General features: G+C 40.1%; 1 protein-coding gene across 2 annotated transcripts in view; it reads right to left on the bottom strand.

The window, feature by feature from the left end:
* Positions 1-21,839, bottom strand: part of rush (rush hour) — a 321,395-nt gene that overhangs the window by 162,060 nt on the left and 137,496 nt on the right. For both annotated transcript variants that reach the window (XM_067140378.2, XM_067140379.2), the window contains exon 7: positions 6,694-6,868. In XM_067140378.2, the coding sequence (XP_066996479.1) occupies positions 6,694-6,868 (175 nt within the window). The remainder of the gene's footprint in view (positions 1-6,693; positions 6,869-21,839) is intronic.

Raw genomic sequence — 21,839 nt, 5'->3', positions numbered from 1 at the left:
TAATGTCCGCGGTAGACTTCATTGGAAATGATCTTAAGGACGTAGGCACGGGAACATAACTTCTCGTCAGTGTAATTGTTATAAGGCGAACATTTTGTATGTAGAGACCGCGTTGGCAACGAGTTCAGTACTTTATGTGGCAAAGCCACTCGTGGCCAATTGTTCATTGACTGGAGGCTGAATTATCACAACAATAAAGATACGAGTTAGGTAATGTTTGAACACATGCGTCTCAGTGATTCGCATATACTGTACAATGTGTCTATTTAATTACGTGCTTGAAATGTTGACCATCAACAACAATGCACATTTGCAGTTGTGTTGTGAGGGATGATGTCACAGACCGAAGAGTTTCCCTCAATACTGCAGTGCATGCTACGATGATACGTTGCTTGAGATCTTGTGGTGTTGTTGGAGCTTGTGCGTAGACTATTTCCTTGCACGTACCCCAGAGGAAAAAGTCCAGCGGTGTCAAATCAGGTGACCGTGCTGGCCACCTGATGGCACCTCCAGGTCCAATCCACTGACTGCGGAATATCTCGTTTAAGACTTGCCGGGCCACAAGCAAATGGTGGGCAGGAGACCCATCGTGCTGGAATCATATATCCTGTCGTATGTTAATGGGTACGTTTTCCATGAGAACTGGTAACACTTCTGATAGAAATTCGACATATCTGTTCCCCGTTAAAGTACCTTCAAGAAAATATGGCCCTACTACCTGGTCACCGATTATCCCGCACCACACACTGACACTCTATTGCTGCTGACGATCCACCTGCCTGAGCAAGTGTGGGTTCTCACAAGACCAATCGTGCATATTCTGTAGACTGATATCTCCATGCTTGCTGAAGGTCGCTTCATCAGTGAAGGGAAGTCTCTGCAGGAAGTTTCCGTCATCCCGTACTCGCAAAAGAACAGCACGGCAGAAATCCACACGTTGTCCATAATCTTGCTCATCAAGTTGTTGATGCAAAGATACGTGATAGGGATGAAACTTAAGTCAATGTAAAATGCGAATGAACACTTGCCTGGCTTATCCCAGCATCACGCACAATTGCGTATGAGGTAGTACATGGATTATGGGAGACAGCCGCCAGACATCTATTGCCTTCTCTTCCCCTGTCGCTGGTGTGCTCCTGTTTCTCTTCACATTATTATTCTAGTGTCCGTTCTGCAACAACTTGCGGCAAAGGCGTCTTACTATCATATGTGACGGATGATCCCGGCCGGTATACCTCTCAGCATACAGCTGCGAAGCTCTCTTAGAACTCCTTCCACACTCTCCGTACAGGAGAAGCATGTCCAGTTTCTCTTGGTTTGTGTAGGGCATTGCGTAAGTACTCCAGACGTACTCCAAAACTCTACTGTACGTAACACGAGGCCTGTGCGACACAGGGCGGACAAGACCTTCCCCTCCTACGCCCTCTAATAGCAGCTACACTACCTTACCTTACTATTTCCATGACAGGGCGGACAAGACCTTCCACTCCTACGCCCTCTAATAGCAGCTATACTACCTTACCTTACTATTTCCATTTGTTTGCAGGACGTGCATCATTCACACTGCGATTGCATGACAACATCCACATTTTCAAACCCTAAGTCTACTCCAGAACAGTAATGCTTATACGGTCGCACTTCCAGTAATGCATCTTATTGTTCGGGTTCCTCTCCAGATGTACGTAATCAAGACACTCGAAGGGATACAGAGAATAGTGGTTGTTATTTCATTTCCGGGGCTTGGACATCGTGGTCATGTAGCCCCATATGCTTGTGTGTGTGTGTGTGTGTGTCTCCGCGTGTGCGCGCACTGTATGTCTGTTAGAATGTGTCTGATAACCTGTGTTATTCTGGTGTTTGTAGTAGTGTACTGTATTTGTAATTCAGGTAAGGAATTGGGACGGAAGCGGCCGTTGTCGTAAGTAAGGAACCATCCCGACATTTGCCTGGAGTAGCGGTGGAAAACCATGGAAACACTTCCAGGATAGCTGAGATGGGTATTGAACCCACCTCTTCTCAGTTTTGCCTCACGAGGCTGAGTGTACCTCGTTGCAGCCCTCCAATCAGAATTAAATTGCTTATCAAAGCCGGGAATTGAACCCGGACCACTGCGGCGACAGCTACGAATGCTAGCCGCTACACGCGATTAAGAAACTCTACAGGCTGCGGAGAGGAGTGGCTATTTGTTGTTATTTCATTTCCGGGGCTTTGACAGCTTGGTCGTGTAGCCCCGTTTGCTTGGGTGTATGTGTAGTACAAAGCGCACCTCGTTTTGTGCTGGGTTATTTCAGGCGAAGGAGCAGTGTTACCAATGCTGGATTACTTGGGTTGAGATAGGTTAGATATTAGGAGACAAACAACTCGACTTATTATGTGGGATGTTCAGAGCTGATCATGGTGTGATGACAGCAACACCATTATTTATTTATTTGACACGAATTAATCTCCGCGGAGCTCAAGCGTGACTGAAGTGGCGAGCATACGGAAGAGCGCAGGTTCGAGTCCTGCCTCGCCCAACCTGAAAGTGATGATCATGGTTCCCCATGTTCAACACCAGGCAAATGTCGGATAGGTACCTTTGGGATAGGCCATGGCCGATGTCCTTTCCAAATCCTTCCCATTCCTATCCGTGGGAAACGACTCTAAACTGAGCGCAACCTATTACAAAGGGATGTCAAAACAAAAGGAAACAAAACAACTTTAATCTCCCTCCCCCGTTGTGTGTTTGCCAGTTATACCATAACGTTGCACACCCAGGGTATGTTACGGTACAGCACATTATGTTTATAGTACATGCCTGGTAACCATTCTGTGGCTGGAACCAATGTCAAGAAGCAGCTTGCGTGTCAATACGTCCTTGGTCAACAGCACGCTGTCTGATGCGGCACGCAAAAGCCCAAATACAGTTTTTATCGATCTCAAAAAGTAACTGTGCGATTTTGAAAATACTTACATATTTGAACTTGTATGCAGTTGAACTTTTACGCTGGCTATATCAATTTGTGCCATTCCATTTAAAAATATGGAGTTAGTATCAATATCTCTGTTATTAATCATCCCATGAGATTAAGTAGCACGTTATTTTACAAGACCCTGGGTGCCATTTACGAATATGAAAACAGAATGCTGATATCTTTAATGGTTTAGAAGTTATTTCCGTGTAACATGTTAGGTGAATAACCCTGTATACCCCACAGAACAACCAAACGGCGGACTGAATCCTCAATCAGCAACACCAAAGGAATGGTACTGACCCACATTCAAATTAGAAAATATGACAGAACTGTTCGACTTAACAATATTTTACTGTAGGATGCTAATTAGTTTATTAATAATATCACCTATTCAATACATTAAAATTTTAAACAATTAGGATTTTATCATTATCATATGAATGTGAGACATGTTTCGCCTTTCATACAAGGCATCATCAGTCACTGTACCTCCTCAAGGTTAAATCAGGTACCTGATTTATAATTAAATTATAATGACTAAGAATTAATATTATCATATTTACAGTAGGAGCAGTCTAACAAGAAAAGCACTGTTCGGTATTAATTTGAATAACAACATATCAGCCGTTGGCTGTTGATTACTACTTGTGTAAGGAATATAACAGCGTCCATCAGAGGTCCGATTTGAAATTCTGACACTACAATATTTGAAATGTTAGGAAATGTAATTACAAAGATTTATATTATATTAACATATTTACATGGGAGCAGTCTAAGGAAAAAGATACGAGTAAATATTATGTGATATATACTCACATCAATAAACATTCATTGTATTGAAAAGGTGGACCTTTCACATTTTTCATTTTACTGTAATCAGCACCAATGCGTAACACCACAATATCAGCCGTAGCTGCTGATCATTAGTTGTGACAAAGGTACAATACTCTGTATTAATGTGTATTACAACTTATCAGCCGTTGGCTGTTGATTGCTAGTTGTGTAAGGCACATAACAGCGTCCAGCAGCAGTGGTCCGACATGAAACTTTGACACTATACACTATTGGAAATGTTAGGAAAAGTAATTACTAAGATTTATACTAACATATTAACATGGGAGCAGTCTAAGGAAAAAGAATAGGCCTACAAATGTCCGGCACCAATGTGTATAACTCTATTTCTGCCGTTGGCTGATGATCACCAGTTGTGACAAGGTAACTACATGGTGTCTAGCAGCAGTGGTCTGACTTCAAAATTCAAATATTACATTATTTGGAATGCTAGGAAAAACATCCAGCACTTTGAGAGATTGCCAAATGAGGCCCCATTCAGGAACATAGTCGTAAACTGAAAAAGCTATCTGGTTGAAGTCCCTCCTATGAAAGGCGAAACATGTCTCACATGCATATGGTAATAATGATAAAATCCTAATTGTTTAAAATTTTAATGTATTGAATAGGTGATATTATTAATAAACTAATTAGCATCCTACAGTATAGTATCTTCAATACGGATCCATAATGATATTTATCATATGCAATTAACAATATTTGATGGTGCAGAGGTGCCAACTTTTGAAGTGGGTTATCAGTAATCGCCCTCCGCCCCTCAAAAATTTTCGAGTTTAAGTCCAGAGCATGTCCTCCATTCTCGAAGATAATACCCCCTTTTTCCTTCCCGACACAATATATTATTAAGTATATCATATTACGAAATAACATTTGCACAGTACCTTTTAATTTAATAATAAAATATGCTTTGTAACTTGTTTCGCATCCAGCAGATTGTTTGCAGTGTAATTATTCTTGAAACATCCGTTCCTCCTGTGATGACATTTTCGTCTTCTGAACCATAAACGATTCCAGTGTACATGTCCTTAATGCGGCTTTCAATTCTGTAAATACATTTCTTAAGGATTTGTTCAGGAAAAGAGCAGAGTAACTCCTTCATTCGCACAATGATTTTTTTTTTTTTTTTTTTTTTTTTTGCAAGTTGCTTTACGTCGCACGGACACAGATAGGTCATATGGCGACGATGGGACAGGAAAGGGCTAGGTGTGGGAAGGAAGGGTCCGTGGCTTTAATTAAGGTACAGGCCCAGCATTTGCTTGGTGTGAAAATGGGGAAACCACGGAAAACCATCTTCAGGGCTGCCGACAGTGGGGTTCGAACACACTATCTTCCGAATACTGGATACTGGCCGCACTCAAGCGACTGCAGCTATCGAGCTCGGTACACAATGAATTTCACAACGCTTACGATCGAATAAGTATCGTTGCCAACTCACAAGCAATGAAACGAGGAGGATTTATCAGACAAGCTGGAAAGGATTGAACATATTTGCTTCTTTATTTCTTTTCTTCGTAGAAAATGACTTTCGTGATAATGTCGCTTTTCCGTAATAATTTTCCCTTTGACCGTAATGCCGTAATCATGAAATGAAATCCGTAATAATTACGGACAACCCGTAATAGTTGGCACCTCTGATGGTGTTGTATGCTAGCAAGTAAAACACACACTTACCTTAATACCTCGTCAAGTGGTAATTTAATTCATTTGCTGGCACAATCATCAGAATCAACTGCTAATGAAGAACTGTCCTACCCCTTTTACTTCAGTTTTCCTCAGCATATTATGACAAACTGGCAAGCTAATATCTAGTGTAGGATTTTCACCATTAGTTAATACAACACCAAGTACTTCTAGGGAGAGTAATACTTAAGAGACCATGCATCCTGCACAAACATTTCCAAAGAGAAAAATGTGTTGAAACATGACAATAATGGTATACTGAAATGAAGAAAAAGAATAAAATTAACACAAAAAAAATTATAGAAGCAATTTGAGAGTACTGTACATTTTCACCTTTTTCAAAATGATTATACAGGAAGCAACTGCAATATCGAGGGTAGAAATAAAAGAAAGAAAAAAAATAGGAATTAATGTCTAAGCTATGTGAATGATATTCAAATAGTTCCAAAGTAGTAAAAAGTAAATATGCTATGAGTAAGTTTATGATCAAAATTAATGGGCAATATACAAAACACGAGAATATTTCAGCAAAGAACCACAACAAACAAAACAGATAGGTACAGAAAACATCAAACGTGTGCATCTCACAACCTGAATTACAACTAAAATAAAATTATGAAAATAATAAAATTGACAATGAAACTAATTTGTAAGAGATCATTGGAAGATCCTTGTTAAGAATTATTATTTTTTAATGACACACTGACACAGATAGGTCTTACGTTATCAATGGGATAGGAAATGGCTAGGAGTGGGAAGGAAGCGACAATGGCCTTCATTAAGGTACAGCTCCAGCATTTGCCTGGTGTGAAAATGGGAAACCATGGAAAACCATCTTCAGGGCTGCTGACAGTGAGTTTCAAACCTGCTATCTCCTGAATGCAAGCAGATAGCAACATGATAAATAGAAAAATAGTGAAAGCTTTAGGAGAAGACGATAACTAACAAACATTGCACATTTCATTTCTGTTACAAAACTGACACTTAAATTTAAACAGAGTAGATCAAGACAGGAACTTACAATCATCAAGATACGCCCTAGGCTTCAGATCATGACGAATACAATCATGAAAGAAACAGTAAAACTAGAACATTAAGCACTTTCCATATATATATAATTCCATGAAAAGAAAAATGTGAAAAACATGTACGATTGCAGCAAAAAGAGCCAAGGATTTCAACTAATTTGACTAGCAATTAAGCTCACCTTTAGGAAAAGACGTATCACTCATGTTGACATTATTCTGTTGGGCTTTGGCTCGGGACAGTGTGTCATAGCAATTGAGGCATACCCGTAGAGGTTTGGACGATTGACTTGGTAGAAGAAACCTTTTGTTTGAGCATGGTCCACAAACAACTGCTCCACACTTGCGACAATGATGCTGAAAAATATAATAAAGCAAACAACAATACTGATAAAAGCAAAATAACAGGAACATAAATAGAATACATAGTAGACAGGTTTTTCTTCTTTTCCTAGTGGTTTAATGTCGTATTAACACACCAAAGGTTTATAGTGATGCAAGGATGGAAAGGGCTAGGATTGGGAAAGCAGCGGCCGTGACCTTAATTAACGTACAGCCCGAGCATTTGCCTGGCGTGGAAATGGGAAACCATGGAAAACCATCTTCAAGACTACCCTAACACGCTCGGTAGGACATATTACAGTTTTCACAAATAATTAAAGGACAATTATGTCTAGTTTGCTACAAAGGATCATGCCCGGTTCCTTTTGTTATTAGACTACCTACTTCAGATGGTAATGGTTCATTGTATTAAGAAAGAAACTAAACTCCACCCTTCTCTCCACGGCCTCCCAGTATCCCTAAACATTTTTCAAGCTGCCTGCATTGCAGGTAAATCAGTGATAAAAAAACCAACCACAATTTTCTGATCAAATACAGGCATTTGCTTTGTTCTCAATGTCCAGTGTGGTGCCAAATGGTTTTCAAAATGTAAAAAGTTGCATTCTGACATTATTATTAGGGGTAGTCCATAACAAGTACCATTGGTTAAAATCACATTCATCAAAAGTGTATCTATTAAACTGGTTCAATAATTAAACAGTCTTTAGCATGTAAACTAAACATTTGTTTATCCAAAGAACAAGTCCCAAGCTAGTGGTTAATAATGATACTCCTTTCTGGTAAAATAAAATTTTAATACAGATGGGAGTTACCTATCGTATCATAATACTGTATTCTGTTCCATCGCAGTAAGCTGTTCCAGAAATATTATGTTCCATCCATAACCCTAACACAAAATTAACTGTCTCAGCAAAACCAAGGGAGCTCCTGATTGGTTAACGGATGTGAGACTGCAAGCAAGCATGGCAGCTAGTCTTAAACGTGCACTCCTGCGCAGGTGCGAGTGATAATTTTGTAACCGTTTAGAGTCAGTACCGACACTCCTGCAATGTTGTCAGCCGGTTACAGCATTACAGATATTCATTAGTTCTCTCAAGAGTGTTTTATTAGGCTTACAAGTGGTAATACACACAGTCGCGTAATTTCTTGAAATAGTTCCGCGTGGTCTTTCCTGCTAATATTTTGTGTTCAACGTTGTGCTGTGCATGATGAGTAAACAACAGAAGATTAGCCCTCTGTGGTGTTATTTCACTTTCACAGATGATGTAAATAAATCTGCCTGATGTGATTTACGTGGGCAAAAATTTAGTTACAGGGGAAGAGTTTCTAACTTGAAGAAACACAATGAAAGAAGGCACCCAACAATAAATACTTCCATGTAAAACTCTCAAAATTCTATCAGTGGATGTGGGTCTGATAATGTTCATAATACTCAAATAACAGGTCCTGGAAAGCCATCGCAAGTGCCACCTCCTACAACCATCCTCCTCCTGAATCTTCATCATTACCTGCAGCCTGTGAAGCAGTGAAGCAACAGTTGCTGACATCATTTTTACCAGTGCAAAGAAAAGTGAGTGATGTACAGAAAAAGAAGCTGGATAAGCTACTATTACAGTTGTTTACAATGGATTTTCAGCCTTTTCCTATAGGGGAAGACAAGGTTTTGCAGTGTTTTGTACTGGATTAAACCCTGCCTGCATTTTGCCTGATAGGAAGACTATTTCGTCATCACTTGTTCCAGCAGCATATGAACAGTGTATGACGGCTGCTCGTCAACATTTCATGTCGGCTTCCAACGTCTGTTTCACTACAGACTCCTGGACTCATAAATGAAGATTTCGAACTGGAGTCAGTGTTGCTGGAATGTTCAATTTTGCCTCACTGCCACACAAGTGTTATTATAGCTGCTGAAATTAAGTGTATTTCAGATATCATTTCTCCGAAAAAATTGCAGTCGTAACGGACAACGCATCTAATATAAAAAATGCTGTTGTAAATGAACTTCAATGGAAGCACTTTCCCCGTCATGCACACACCTTAAAATTGACCATCCAGGACACATTGAAACAGATACAATTATTACTGGAGAAAGTAAAACATGTAGTGGCATATTTTAAGAGAAACACAGTGGGCATGGAGAAGCTGCAGACAGCACAGAAGAACATAGGTTCTTTTCATCCCAAGAAACTTATCCAGGAAATCCCCACAAGGTGGAATTCTACCAACCATATGTTACAAAAGGTTTTGTGAATTGGAGGATGCAATTAAAACTTCAATAGCTCTCATAAATAGAGACATCCCGGTCCTTTCACAAGAGGAATACACATTTTGTAAAGAACTTTGTACAGTTCTCCAACCATATGAAGAGGTTACTCCCATAATGAGTGGCCATAATTATGTAACAGCCAGCCAAGTACGTACTTATTTTTTTGCCAGTGGCTTAACGTCGCGCCGTCACAGATAGGTCTTCTGGCGACGATAGAATAGGAAAGGCTGTGGCCTTAATTCAGGTACAGCCACAGCAGCATTTGCCTGGTGTGAAATTGGAAAACCACGGAAAACCACATTTAAGGCTGCCGACAGTGGGATTCGAACCTACTATCTCCCAGATGCAAACTCACAGCCGCACACCCCTAACCGGATGGCAAACTCGCCCCACAGTACATATTTTGACAAATGGCTTCAAAAATGTTTGGTGAAAACTGTTAATTGAGCACTTCAGTGAAACAGTAATTGGCATTGTAGACAAATTATGTGAGGGAGTCACTAAAAAAAAAATCTAGAGTACAACAAAGCGATTGCCTTATGTACGTTCCTCGATCCTAGGTTCATGATACTGGCATTCACAGACAAGACTGCAGTGGAACTAGCAAAGAAGCGTGCAAACGATCTGCTGTCAAAATTAAACGAGGCAGGTTATAGCTAACGCTGATGATGGTGAACAAGTTCTGGAAAGAGATGACAACAGGAGTGAATTCTCTATTTGGACTGATTTTGATAAGGTAACATCTTCGAGAAAACCCACAGGTAGGGTGAGATGATGGTGATAAATAATAATAATAATAATAATAATAATAATAATAATAATAATAATAATAATAATAATAATAATAATAATAATACCCGTGTGGGGATTTACCGGTTACCTCCATCGGGCGCGTCCCATTGGAATTGGGGAAGCTCGCTGGCTCTGCCGATAGCAGAGTCAGAGAGTAGTAGGGAAATAAAATACCACCGTGAAAAAAAAACTGGTCCCTTGCCAGGGTTATGGCGAAGACTGGTAAATGACCAGAAGCCAGAAAACATCTTGAGGCAACCTCTAGGGCTAACAACCCTAGTTGTAAAAGGATGGGTACCCGTCCAAAGCAAAGTCAAGTCAAAAAGCATGATGGCACAACATTTCAAGAAACATACCCCAGGGGGTAAATCTTCGGATAAATCCCTCGTCGTGAACGCCGCGGCGCACGAGTCTCGTTCGGATTCTGGGGGAGACTCGACATCATGCAAGAGACGAGTCGGAGCATCTCGGTGTACCCCGAAGAGTCAAAAACTCAGGCCAAAATCTAAAACCTTTCTAGCAACTTTCAACATAAATTCACTTACACAAACTGGCAAGCTGAAAACCCTCACCAAAGCTCTTCACGAAAATCAGATATCCATAATGGCCCTACAGGAAACAAGGTACCCAGATGAAGAGATTTTTGAATCCGAAGGCTACCGATTTTTCAAGAGCAAAGCGCAAAGAGGAATCCTCAATGGAGCTGTGATGCTTGGAACCGCGTTTGCTGTTAGAACCAACATCCTTAAATCGGTTGCAAATTTCGAACCAGTGAATGACAGATTGTCTATACTCACAATTAAATGCGCGAACAAAACCTACGCTCTAGTTAACGCACATGCTCCTACAAACGATAAGAACAAGTCTGATCCAGACGAAGTTGATAATTTCTGGGACCTACTGGATGAAAAATTAAACAAAATCCCAAAACACCATGTCAAGCTTCTTTTGGGTGACTTCAATGCCCAACTAGGTCGTGAACAGAAGTACAAGAAAGTTATAGGAAATTACCCTGCTCACAAAAAAACCAATCCCAATGGCAAAAGACTGGTGTCCATTTGCGAAAATCACAACCTGCAGGTCATGTCGACCCACTTTCGCCATCTACCCAGAAAGCAAATGACTTGGCGTTCTCCCGTCTAAGCTCTCAGAGAGTTCCAAATTGATCATGTTGCAATCTCCAGGAGAAACAGCCCTGAGATTATGAATGTCAAGGTAAAGAAAGGCATCAATGTGGCCTCAGATCATTATATGTCTCTTATCAAATTCAAACCAATTCCCGCAAACACAAGGAAGACAACCAAACAGATCACACGCTTCAACAATGATAAACTTCGGCAAAGGGTCGAGGAGTTCCAGGAGAAGGCTAGACCAAATGACTGTGACTTTAACAACGCCAAAAGTCTCCTTGTTGAGGCCGCCAAAGACGTTGCAGAAATCAAGAGAAGCAAAAAGCATGCCTGGTGGAATGGTACCTGCGAATCAGTCCTCCAAGAAAGACTCAATGCGTGGAAACAGTACTACTCTACGAAATCAGAAAATGATTGGGAAACCTACAAAACCCAACGTGCCCAAGCAGCTAGGGTGTTCAGAACTGAGAAACATAAATACGAAAAATCTCTCATTGAAAAGATAGAACAAAACTTTAGGAAGAATGAAAGCAGAGAGTACTACAGAGCCTTCAAACGGAAACTCACTGGCTATAAACCACCATCTCTATGCTTTGAGTGAAAGGACAGCACACTGGCGACGTCAAATGAAGAAAATTGCAGCATTCTGGCAGACTACTTCAAGAATTTACTTAATTGCTCTAAACCGCAAAGCGCCATTGAGACCAAGGAACCCTTACTCAGGTACCCAGATTCCAGACCACCAGACAGAGATGAAATCAAGCGCCACATTGCCCGTCTCAAAAATAACAAAGTGCCGGGGGAAGACTCAGTAGTAGCAGAACTATGGAAATATGCCCCAGAGGAATCACTTGATATCTTGCAAAAGCAAATAGAAGAAATTTGGATCAAGGAGACCCTACCCGAAGATTGGAAAATAGCTTTGATCCATCCATTACACAAAAAAGGCAGCATGAAGAACATCAACAACTACAGAGGAATATCTTTGCTACCCGTGACTTACAAAATTCTATCACTTGCCATCCTGGAGCGTTTGGAAGCACAAGTCGAACATCAAATAGGTGAATACCAAGGAGGGTTCAGAAAAGGTCGCTCAACAGCTGAACAGATCCAAAATCTCAAAACGATCATCAGATATTGTGCACTGAGGTCCAAGCAGTATGTGTCTGTCTTTGTGGACTTTAAGAAAGCATACGACTCCATTGACCGGGAAGTCCTGCTAAACATCTTAAATGAATTTGGAGTTGATTTGAAACTGCTGGCATTAATTAGAGCCACCCTGACCGATACAAAATCCAAGGTGAAGTTCCATGGATGTCTCTCGCATTCCTTTGACATCAAAACAGGAGTCCGACAAGGTGATGGGCTATCCCCGATACTCTTCAACTGTGTTCTAGAAAAGATCATCAGAACCTGGCGGGTGAGATTACAGGAAACCAACTACAGTCCATTGAGAATAGGAACCAAATCCAAGGGGATCGCAACAGACTGCTTAGCATTTGCCGATGATATTGCTGTTCTCTCAAACGACATAGAAACCTCTAGAGCTCAAGTTGAAATTTTAAAGGAAATTGCCGAACAAACTGGTTTGCAGATATCGTTTGAGAAAACAGAAGTAATGACTAACATCAAAGAGGCTCCACCAAAACTCCATACAAAATATGGGGACATCACCCGAGTAGACAAATTCAAATACCTGGGTGAGATCATCATGAAAAATGGACTGGACAAAGAAGCACTTCAGGAGCGAGTACGCAAACTGGAAATTGCCTACCAAACATCCCGCACAATCTACAACAAAAAAATGCCTTTCCCAAAACACCAAGATACGTCACTATGAAACAGTTCTGAAGCCAGTAGTCCTACATGCAGCCGAAACCCTGTCTCTAAATGCCAACAAAGGACTCCTTGAAGAACTGGAGAAAAGAGAACGCAAAATTGTGAGAGGAATCTTGGGATCAAAGTACAGAAATGGAATCCATCAAAAGGGATCCAACAAGGAAGTCTACAGCAAAATAGACAAAATTACCGACACAATCAGAAAAAGACGGGCACGATTTTACGGTCATCTGAAAAGAATGGACGAAAGAAAGTTAACTAAAGAAATATTTCACTTTTTTTATTCAAACCCCAAAACCACAATTCCCTGGTTTAGAAATACCAAAGATGACCTGCAAATGCTACATATCTCAGCTGAAGACGCCCTTAACAGAGATCTCTTCCGCAAGAAAATATTGACGAACGGGCTAAACCGAGACGAGCAACCGAAGAGAAGACACGGTGCCCCTTGGACAGAGGAGCGTAAGCAGGCCCACTCACAAAGAATGAGGGAAATTTGGGCTCTAAAGAAGGCCAAGTTCAGTGTCAAATGCAACAAGACTTAACGTGGTCCTTGATGGCCCCAGCGAATTATATATAATAATAATAATAATAATAATAATAATAGGTTCATGTTTGTGGGTTACTGTAGTCACGTCCTAGTTCGTGAACCATGGGCAACGGCCGAGTGGCCTAGTAACTGGTCCTGAGAGTCGGGATACCAGTTGCTATGGAATGGGAGTGGGCATCTCGGACATATTCAGAGTCGTGGCCCTCCTTGTGCTCAGGCGGCTAGGACTATACAATCCACCGGTGGTCCATAACCCGTTAGAGGAGAGATCCTCACTTGGACTATGTGCAAGTAGGGTAGCATCCTGCTTCATGAATTTACCGAGCTCAGAACATTTTAAGCAATCCTCGGACCTATGGGAGTAACGGAGTATCACTCCAATTTGACAGGCGAGGGACTCCTTGGAAACAACTTGGCGAACAAAATGGAATTCGATGGGGAGCTATCAATATTAATGGGGCTTATGGAAGAAAGAAAGTAGAACTGGCTGAGTCAGCAAAAAAGAATGCATCTGGATGTGCTAGGAGTAAGTGATATTCGGGTCAGGGAAGATAACGAGGAAGAGATAGGAGATTATAAAGTGTACTTGACAGGTGTTAGAAAGGGAAAGGCAGAGTCGGGGGTAGGGCTCTTCATCAGGAATACCATTGCACGCAACATAGTTTCTATTAGGCATGTAAATGAGCAAATGATGTGGGTAGATTTGTCAGTTGGAGGAATTAGGACTAGAATTGTCTCAGTGTATTCACCATGTGAGGGTGCAGATGAGAATGAAGTTGACAAGTTTTATGAAGCATTGAGTGACATCATGGTCAGGGTCAACAGCAAGGATAGAATAGTGCTAATGGGCGATTACAATGCAAGAGTTGGGAATAGAACTTAAGGATACAAAAGGGTGATTGGTAAATGTGGGGAAGATATGGAAGCTAATGGGAATGGGAAGCGTTTGCTGGACTTCAGTGCTAGTATGGGTTTAGGTGTTACGAATACATTCTTCAAGCATAAGGCTATTCACCGCTACACATGGGAGGCTAGGGGTACTAGATCCATAATAGACTATATCTTAACAGACTTCCAATTCAGGAAATCTGTTAGGAATGTACGAGTTTTTTGCGGATTTTTCGATGATACAGACCACTATCTGATCTGTAGTGAACTAAGTATCTTTAGGCCTAGGGTAGAGAAAGTGAAATATGTCTGCAAACGAATAAGGGTAGAAAATCTCCAAGACGAGGAAATTAGACAGAAGTACATGGATATGATTAGTGAGAAGTTTCGAACAGTAGACAGTAAGCAGGTTCAGGATATAGAAAGTGAATGGGTGGCATACAGAGATGCTGTAGTAGAAACAGCAAGGGAATGCCTAGGAACAACTGTGTGTAAAGATGGGAAAAGGCGAACATCTTGGTGGAATGATGAAGTGAGAGCAGCTTGTAAACGTAAAAAGAAGGCTTATCAGAAATGGCTCCAAACAAGGGCCGAGGCAGACAGGGATTTGTACGTAGATGAAAGAAACAGAGCGAAACAAATAGTTGTTGAATCCAAAAAGAAGTCATGGGAAGATTTTGGTAATAACCTGGAAAGGCTAGGTCAAGCAGCAGGGAAACCTTTCTGGACAGTAATAAAGAATCTTAGGAAGGGAGAGAAAAAGGAAATGGACAGTGTTCTGAGTAATTCAGGTAAACTCATAACAGATCCCAGGGAATCACTGGAGAGGTGGAGGGAATATTTTGAAGATCTTCTCAATGTAAAAGAAAATCATCTTGGTGGTGTTGTGAACAGCCAAGCTCATGGGGAGGAGGAAAATGATGATGGTGAAATTATGCTTGAGGAAGTGGAAAGGATGGTAAATAAACTCCATTGTCATAAGGCAGCAGGAATAGATGAAATTAGACCTGAAATGGTGAAGTATAGTGGGAGGGCTGGGATGAAATGGCTTCATAGAGTAGTAAAATTAGCATGGAGTGTTGGTAAGGTACCTTCAGATTGGGCAAAAGCAGTAATTGCACCTATCTATAAGCAAGGGAACAGGAAGGATTGGAACAACTATCGAGGTATCTCTCTGATTAGTGTACCACTGGCATCTTGGAAGGGAGGGTGCGATCAGTCGTTGAGAGGAAGTTGGATGAAAACCAGTGTGGTTTCAGACCACAGAGAGGCTGTCAGGATCAGATTTTCAGTATGCGCCAGGTAATTGAAAAATGCTCTCCCTTCCTAAGATTCTTTATTACTGTCCAGAAAGGCTTCCCCGCTGCTTGACCTAGCCTTTCCAGGTTGTTACCAAAATCTTCCCACGACTTCTTTTTGGATTCAACAACTATTTGTTTCGCACTGTTTCTTTCATCTATGTACAAATCCCTGGCCAGTTCAACATTTATGCCAATTCCTTAGGTTGCTTTTTTATAATCTGCTTTACGTCACACCGGCACAGATAGGTCTTATGGCAACGATGGGATAGGAAAGGGCTAGGAGTGGGAATAAAGTAGCCATGGCCTTAATTAAGGTACAGCCCCAGAATTTGCCGCCAGTGGGGTTTCGATCCCATTACCTCCCGAATGCAAGCTAACAGCTATGTGCCTCTAACAGCACGGTGCCAACTCTCTCAGTCCGATTCCGTAGCTTTGTACATATAATGGCTTTCACATAATCACACATTAAATTCAATAACACTTCTAATAACAATCAAGAATGCTACCAGTACAACTACAAACAATAGTGTTTTATATCTCGAGAATTGGCAAGACTGATGTGAACGAACACGAACATAGCATGCGAGAATGAGAGACTGACAATCGATGTACCCGTAATAAACAGGTTTCCATAAACATTGCATATTTGCAAGGATTTCTCGCATTAATCAACGTCGATATTTCATTTGAAAGCGGCCAACGCGAAAAGACTTCCAGCCAGTAACAAACTAAGCTGAAATGGCAAAAAATAAGCTAAAATCAGGAGAAATAATTGAATAATTTCTCCTGATTTTAGCTTATTTTTTGGTGAACTACAAACGTTTGTTTTAAAATCCTGCCATGTTGTCTGGAGATGTGCTTGTGGTTGGTCGACCCAAACGCGCCTCATCCTGAACACCTTCCTTTCCATCTCAAAAGCATTTAAACCAGTCAAAAACGCACTTTCTACTCACTGCTTGAGCGTGGTAAACTTGCATTAACATTGTGTGTGTTTCCGTTGCCGTTTTGCCTAGGTGGAAGCAAAAATTCATGTTGACGCGCTGCTCCGTTTTGCACTCCATTGTACAATGACAAGAGTCTTCACACTGACTCCGTGCGATGTATTCCAGCGCTCAACTCCGTTTAACCGTGTTGAGTTGACCGATAGGGGGCACTTGGTGTCATGTCTTGCAATGTGTATGCGTGAGTGCATCGTCTGAACTAGCATGGTGTACAACCTAGGTGACCATTCACCGAACTTTTCAGACAGGTTGTATATTATGCAATGTTTACATTACGTTTCTTATCTGGGAACTAGTTTCGGCCTTGGCTGGCCATCATCAGCCTTAATGCAAAACAGTACAAACACATCCAGTAACTAAAACAAATATACAAACACACACAAATGGTTAAAAGTGTTAAAAATATCTGAGATGTACTACGTGCACAACATGTAAAATATGACAAAATTAAAATCAGGCTCTAAAATGCGTTGCATCATGTTAAAATGTTCCATTAGTGCTTGTTAAAATATCATGAAAATGCTGAAAAGTTCCTCTGTTGGACATTATCAATAGTTGAATCAAGGACGGCACACGAAGATATGGTTAAATAACTGGCATGTTCTTAATTTGCAGCTGGTAGACATTCGCAATTCAATGCCCATGAAGTTAACCTTTCGCTGTGGCATGTGGTGCGTGGCCTACTGTTGTTAGTACAGTTACAAAAATTAAAATTTTTTCTTCACTATCTGGTTCAAAATGTAAGAGCCATCTAGCACCTTTTTAGGTTTTAGTGTAACTGTCAGCTATGGCATTCAGTTCGTTGATCGATGTCTGTCCTGGAGGTAGATGTGTTCTCCTAGTGAAGTGCAATGTCCTTTTAATGGTTAATTTTTTGGTAGTTTTACATTGCCTTCACTTGATATTCTCTGCAATTTATTTTGAAGAATGGAGGAAACTGGTTCTCTGGAAGTACTTGTTGCTGTTTCCTTCATAGACTCAATACACTCTTTTTGTGCTTCAATTCTTCCCCAATCAGCAGTATGGCAATGATCTGAAGGTCCCTTTATGATTCTGGTCCCACCATGCGCCACTGTTAGCAATGAATTACACTTGCACGTAAACAGCAATGCCACACTATCCCAGTTTTGGCAGTTCTATGCTTGGTATACATGAAACCACCATATATTGGCTTGCGTTGTCCTTCTTCAGATCGTGTGCATCTGAAGTCATCCATTATTTTAAAACAGGAAGGAAGGAATGGTGGAAATTCAGATTTGGAAAGTTGTAGAAACTATAGAAACAGTACATTGTTGTGGAAGGAAAGTAGTTAAATGTTTAAATGTACTATAGAAACAAAATTCAAGCATATGCTGTGTACAATCAGCAGTGACAGTGCTACCGGAGATATTATATTCAACAACCTGTATTGGCACTATTCACAAATTCATATACAGCTACGAGATTCTACAAATGTAAACTAACCACACCCCGTTTTCTAACTTCTGGAAAACAATAGAAGTTCACAAATTAAACACAGGCAATCAACTATATTGGAGTTCTCTCAAGGAAAAACTGAAAATTTCTCCTCAGCATCATCTTATTACCCAATTTATGGGTTTCAATTGACAGTACTCGTGTGACATTCATGATTACGTAAATGCTCAAATTCTCATAGACGCACTTTTCACGGAGTCAACTAATGAAATGGGATGAATTATTGACATTCATCAATATACTATTTTATCCCATGTGAATGTCATTACAAGTAATTTTAATTTTTAGAATTTATACCCGTTGTGATGTCACCGATGCAAATTTTACTTCTTTTAGGATACATCAATCATCACAACACAACTCATGAGCATATCACCCAAATTTTAATGCATAAGTTTTATCATTGTTTTATGTATATATACAGACACATATAAATAAATATCTATTGATTTGTCTATCTACTGTAATTATATCAATACGGACTAATATGAAGATAAATGCAGATGATACACCTTTGAACTCGTAACAATCTGAACTTTCGTGCCAGTGTTGTTAATTAGTAGGGACTGGAAAAATTAGCATCTTCTTTTTAATGAAAATAATCAGAATCAGCATTTATTTTTAAAAAATCAAGTAAGTACTTGTAGCATTCCTTTCTTCTAAAACTGAATGATTACAGAACATAACACAATAAATGCTCAAATGTACAGAAAGGTTAAATGTTCAAATGAAAGTACTTTAAGAAATTTGCATTGCTTCCCTTCAGGTTGAACCTTCTCCCTGTAACCAATGCACTATAATGTGATAAAACATGCTTGTCAACATTGTTTGTTGGAGTCCACAACAAATCAGGATGCTCATATCCACAAGAAAATTAACTATTCAAATGAAACTACTGTAAGAAGTTTTGCATTGCTTTCATTCAAGTTACACTTTCTGTTTATAACCACTGTGCTATAATCAAATAAAACAAGCTCACTGTTAACATTGTTTGTTTGGGTCTACATAAATCAAAGCAAAATTCAGCAAATGCTGAGAACTCTGACTGCACCTCAGTTAATGGAAACATGTCACATTTCACACCTTCATTCAGCTGATTTTGAATTGCATCTCCAAGGGAACTGTAACCAGACCAGATTTCCTTTTGTGAAAGAATTTATGCACCAAACAGTTTCTCAAGCTCAGCTGATTTTCAATTATTCAAGATGAGAGTTTTAGGATACACAGCTTATAAAACTCCAATAATAATAATAATAATAATAATAATAATAATAATAATAATAATAATAATAATAATAATAATAATAATAATAATAATAATAATAATAATAATATTTGCTTTACATTACACAAACTACTTTTACGGTTTTCGGAGATGCCGAGGTGCCGGAATTTAGTCCCGCAGAAGTTCTTTTGCGTGCCAGTAAATCTACCGACACGAGGCTGACGTATTTCAGAACCTTGAAATACCACCGCACTGAGCCAGGATCTAACCTGCTAAGTTGGGGTCAGAAGGCCAGTGCCTCAACTGTCTGAGCCACTCAGCCCAGCAACAAAATTATTGCAGTTGGTGTCTTTGACTTTCGAAGTCTCCAGCTTGCTGTATGAAGAATAAGCTGCTTTGACAAAAATGTCTTTGCACGAAGCTTGCTCCAAAGGAGTAAATCTAACTACAGCTGCAGAATAATTCCCCTCACAAATTGCAGAAAAAGTTACCTGAAGCTTGTAAACTTTTGGGTACAGCAAATGAGAGGCTGGATACCGAGGCCTCTCAGTTGAGTAAGAAGCTCAACTCATCATCATTTCCCATTATCCAGCTGTGGCCGGGTAGGGGCAAATATGGTTCCTCTCCACTTTCTTCGGTCTTTGCACCACTACTCCTCCAACACTGTGTTCCAGTCCAGGTTTCCTTCTCGTGTTGGACTGTGTCCTTCCATCTCAATCGTAGTCGTCCGTGGTCTCTCCTTCCTTGCATTTGCATTTCCATCACTTTTTTTGGCATTCTTTCATCATTCATTTGCTTTATGTGCCCAAACCATCTTAGTCGGCTCTTCTCCATTCTATCGTTCATTTTTTCCACTCCAATTTCTTCCCGGATTTTCACACTCCTTATTCTGTCTCTTCTGTATCATACTCCTCAAGAACTTCATTTTGGCTGCCTGTATTCGACTATCAGCCTTCTTTATCATAGTCCAAGTTTCTGCTCCATAAGTTGTTATGGGTATATAATACATCTTGTACATAGTTTCCTTTGCTTCCATTGGCACATCTTTGTCCCGTAACATGTTTCTCACACTATGATAGAAAGAGCTTCCAGCTTGAATCCTCTTACTAATTTCAGCATCCAGTTAAGCATTCTCCATTAATTCACTCCCCAGGTATTTGAATGTCTCCACTATTTCCAGGGGCTTGTCTGCAAGTCTAATGTGACCTTTCCCTTCTTTCTCCCCTCTAGTCATAACAAGAGTTTTACTCTTTTCTACGCTTATTTTCAATCCACATTCTTCGATCTTTCCATTCACCACATCTAACTGTTCTTGAACATTCATGTCCTCTTCTCCCCAAATCACAATATCATCTGCGAATAATATGATGTTCATTTCTCTTCCTCCATATGCTGCGTTTGCTGTTTTCATGATGTCATCCATTACTATTGTAAACAGGATTGGTGATAGAACACTTCCCTGCTTCAGCCCATTAGTGATTATGAACCAACTTGTCCAGCCAACTTGTGTTTGCATGCAACTACAACATTCCTTGTACACTAACATGATCATTTTTATTAATCCCTGTACAATTCCTTTTTGCAACAGACTGTCCCAAACTTTAGTCCTGGGGACACTGTCATATGCCTTTTCAAGGACAATGAATGTCGTCACCATATCATTCCATACTCCCATTGCTTTTCCATTAGTTGTCTCATAATGAAAATGTGCTCTATTGTTGATCTTCCACTTCTGAAAACAAACTGATTTTCCTGTATCTGATTTTCAACCCTCAATCTTATCCTACTTTCCAGGATCCTATCCATTATCTTAGCAACTTGGAATATCAGAGTAATTACCCTGTAGTTCTCCAATACTTTCTTATTGCCTTTCTTGGAAATTGGGATGATTATTCCTTTTTGCCAATCCTCAGGGACCTCATTCTCCCAGATAATCCTGAGAACTTGATATGTCCACTGCAGGCCTACAGTTCCAGCTGCTTTTATCATCTTCACTGAAATTTTGTCTATTCCAGCTATTTTTCCATTCTTCATCTTTCTTACTGCTACTTTAATTTCATTCATTGTACTTTCTTTATCCATTTCTTCACCAACTAATTGCCATTCCTGTTGGTCTATTGAATGACTGTCATTATTTCAAATGTTCAACAACTTCTAAAAATACTCCCTCCATCTATTTTTTATTTCTTCTGGCTTTGTTAATATTATGCCATCTTCATCCTTCACAATTTCCATTCATCTTCAACATTCCCCATCTCTGTCCTGGGCACCAAGGGCATTATCTCCCTTTAAAATTCTTCTTTTTGTTTCTTAAGATACAATACAATAATTTCTTGCTGCCCTGCATATCATCTCTCAATTTCTGTGTGAATAAGGCTCAGCTTTTCCTCTTTTCTTCCTCCACTACTTTCTTGGTCAAATTCTTTGCCTCCACATTTTTTCTTCTACTTTCTTCAGTCTTAGATGTTTTCCATGCCATTTTCTTTTCCTTCACTTTACACTTTAATCTATCATTCCA

This window comes from Anabrus simplex, chromosome 2 (assembly GCF_040414725.1).
Source record: "Anabrus simplex isolate iqAnaSimp1 chromosome 2, ASM4041472v1, whole genome shotgun sequence".
NCBI classification, from domain to species: Eukaryota; Metazoa; Arthropoda; class Insecta; order Orthoptera; family Tettigoniidae; genus Anabrus; species Anabrus simplex.
Note: the sequence above shows the minus strand (reverse complement) of the source record. Positions and strands in the feature narration are given on the sequence as shown.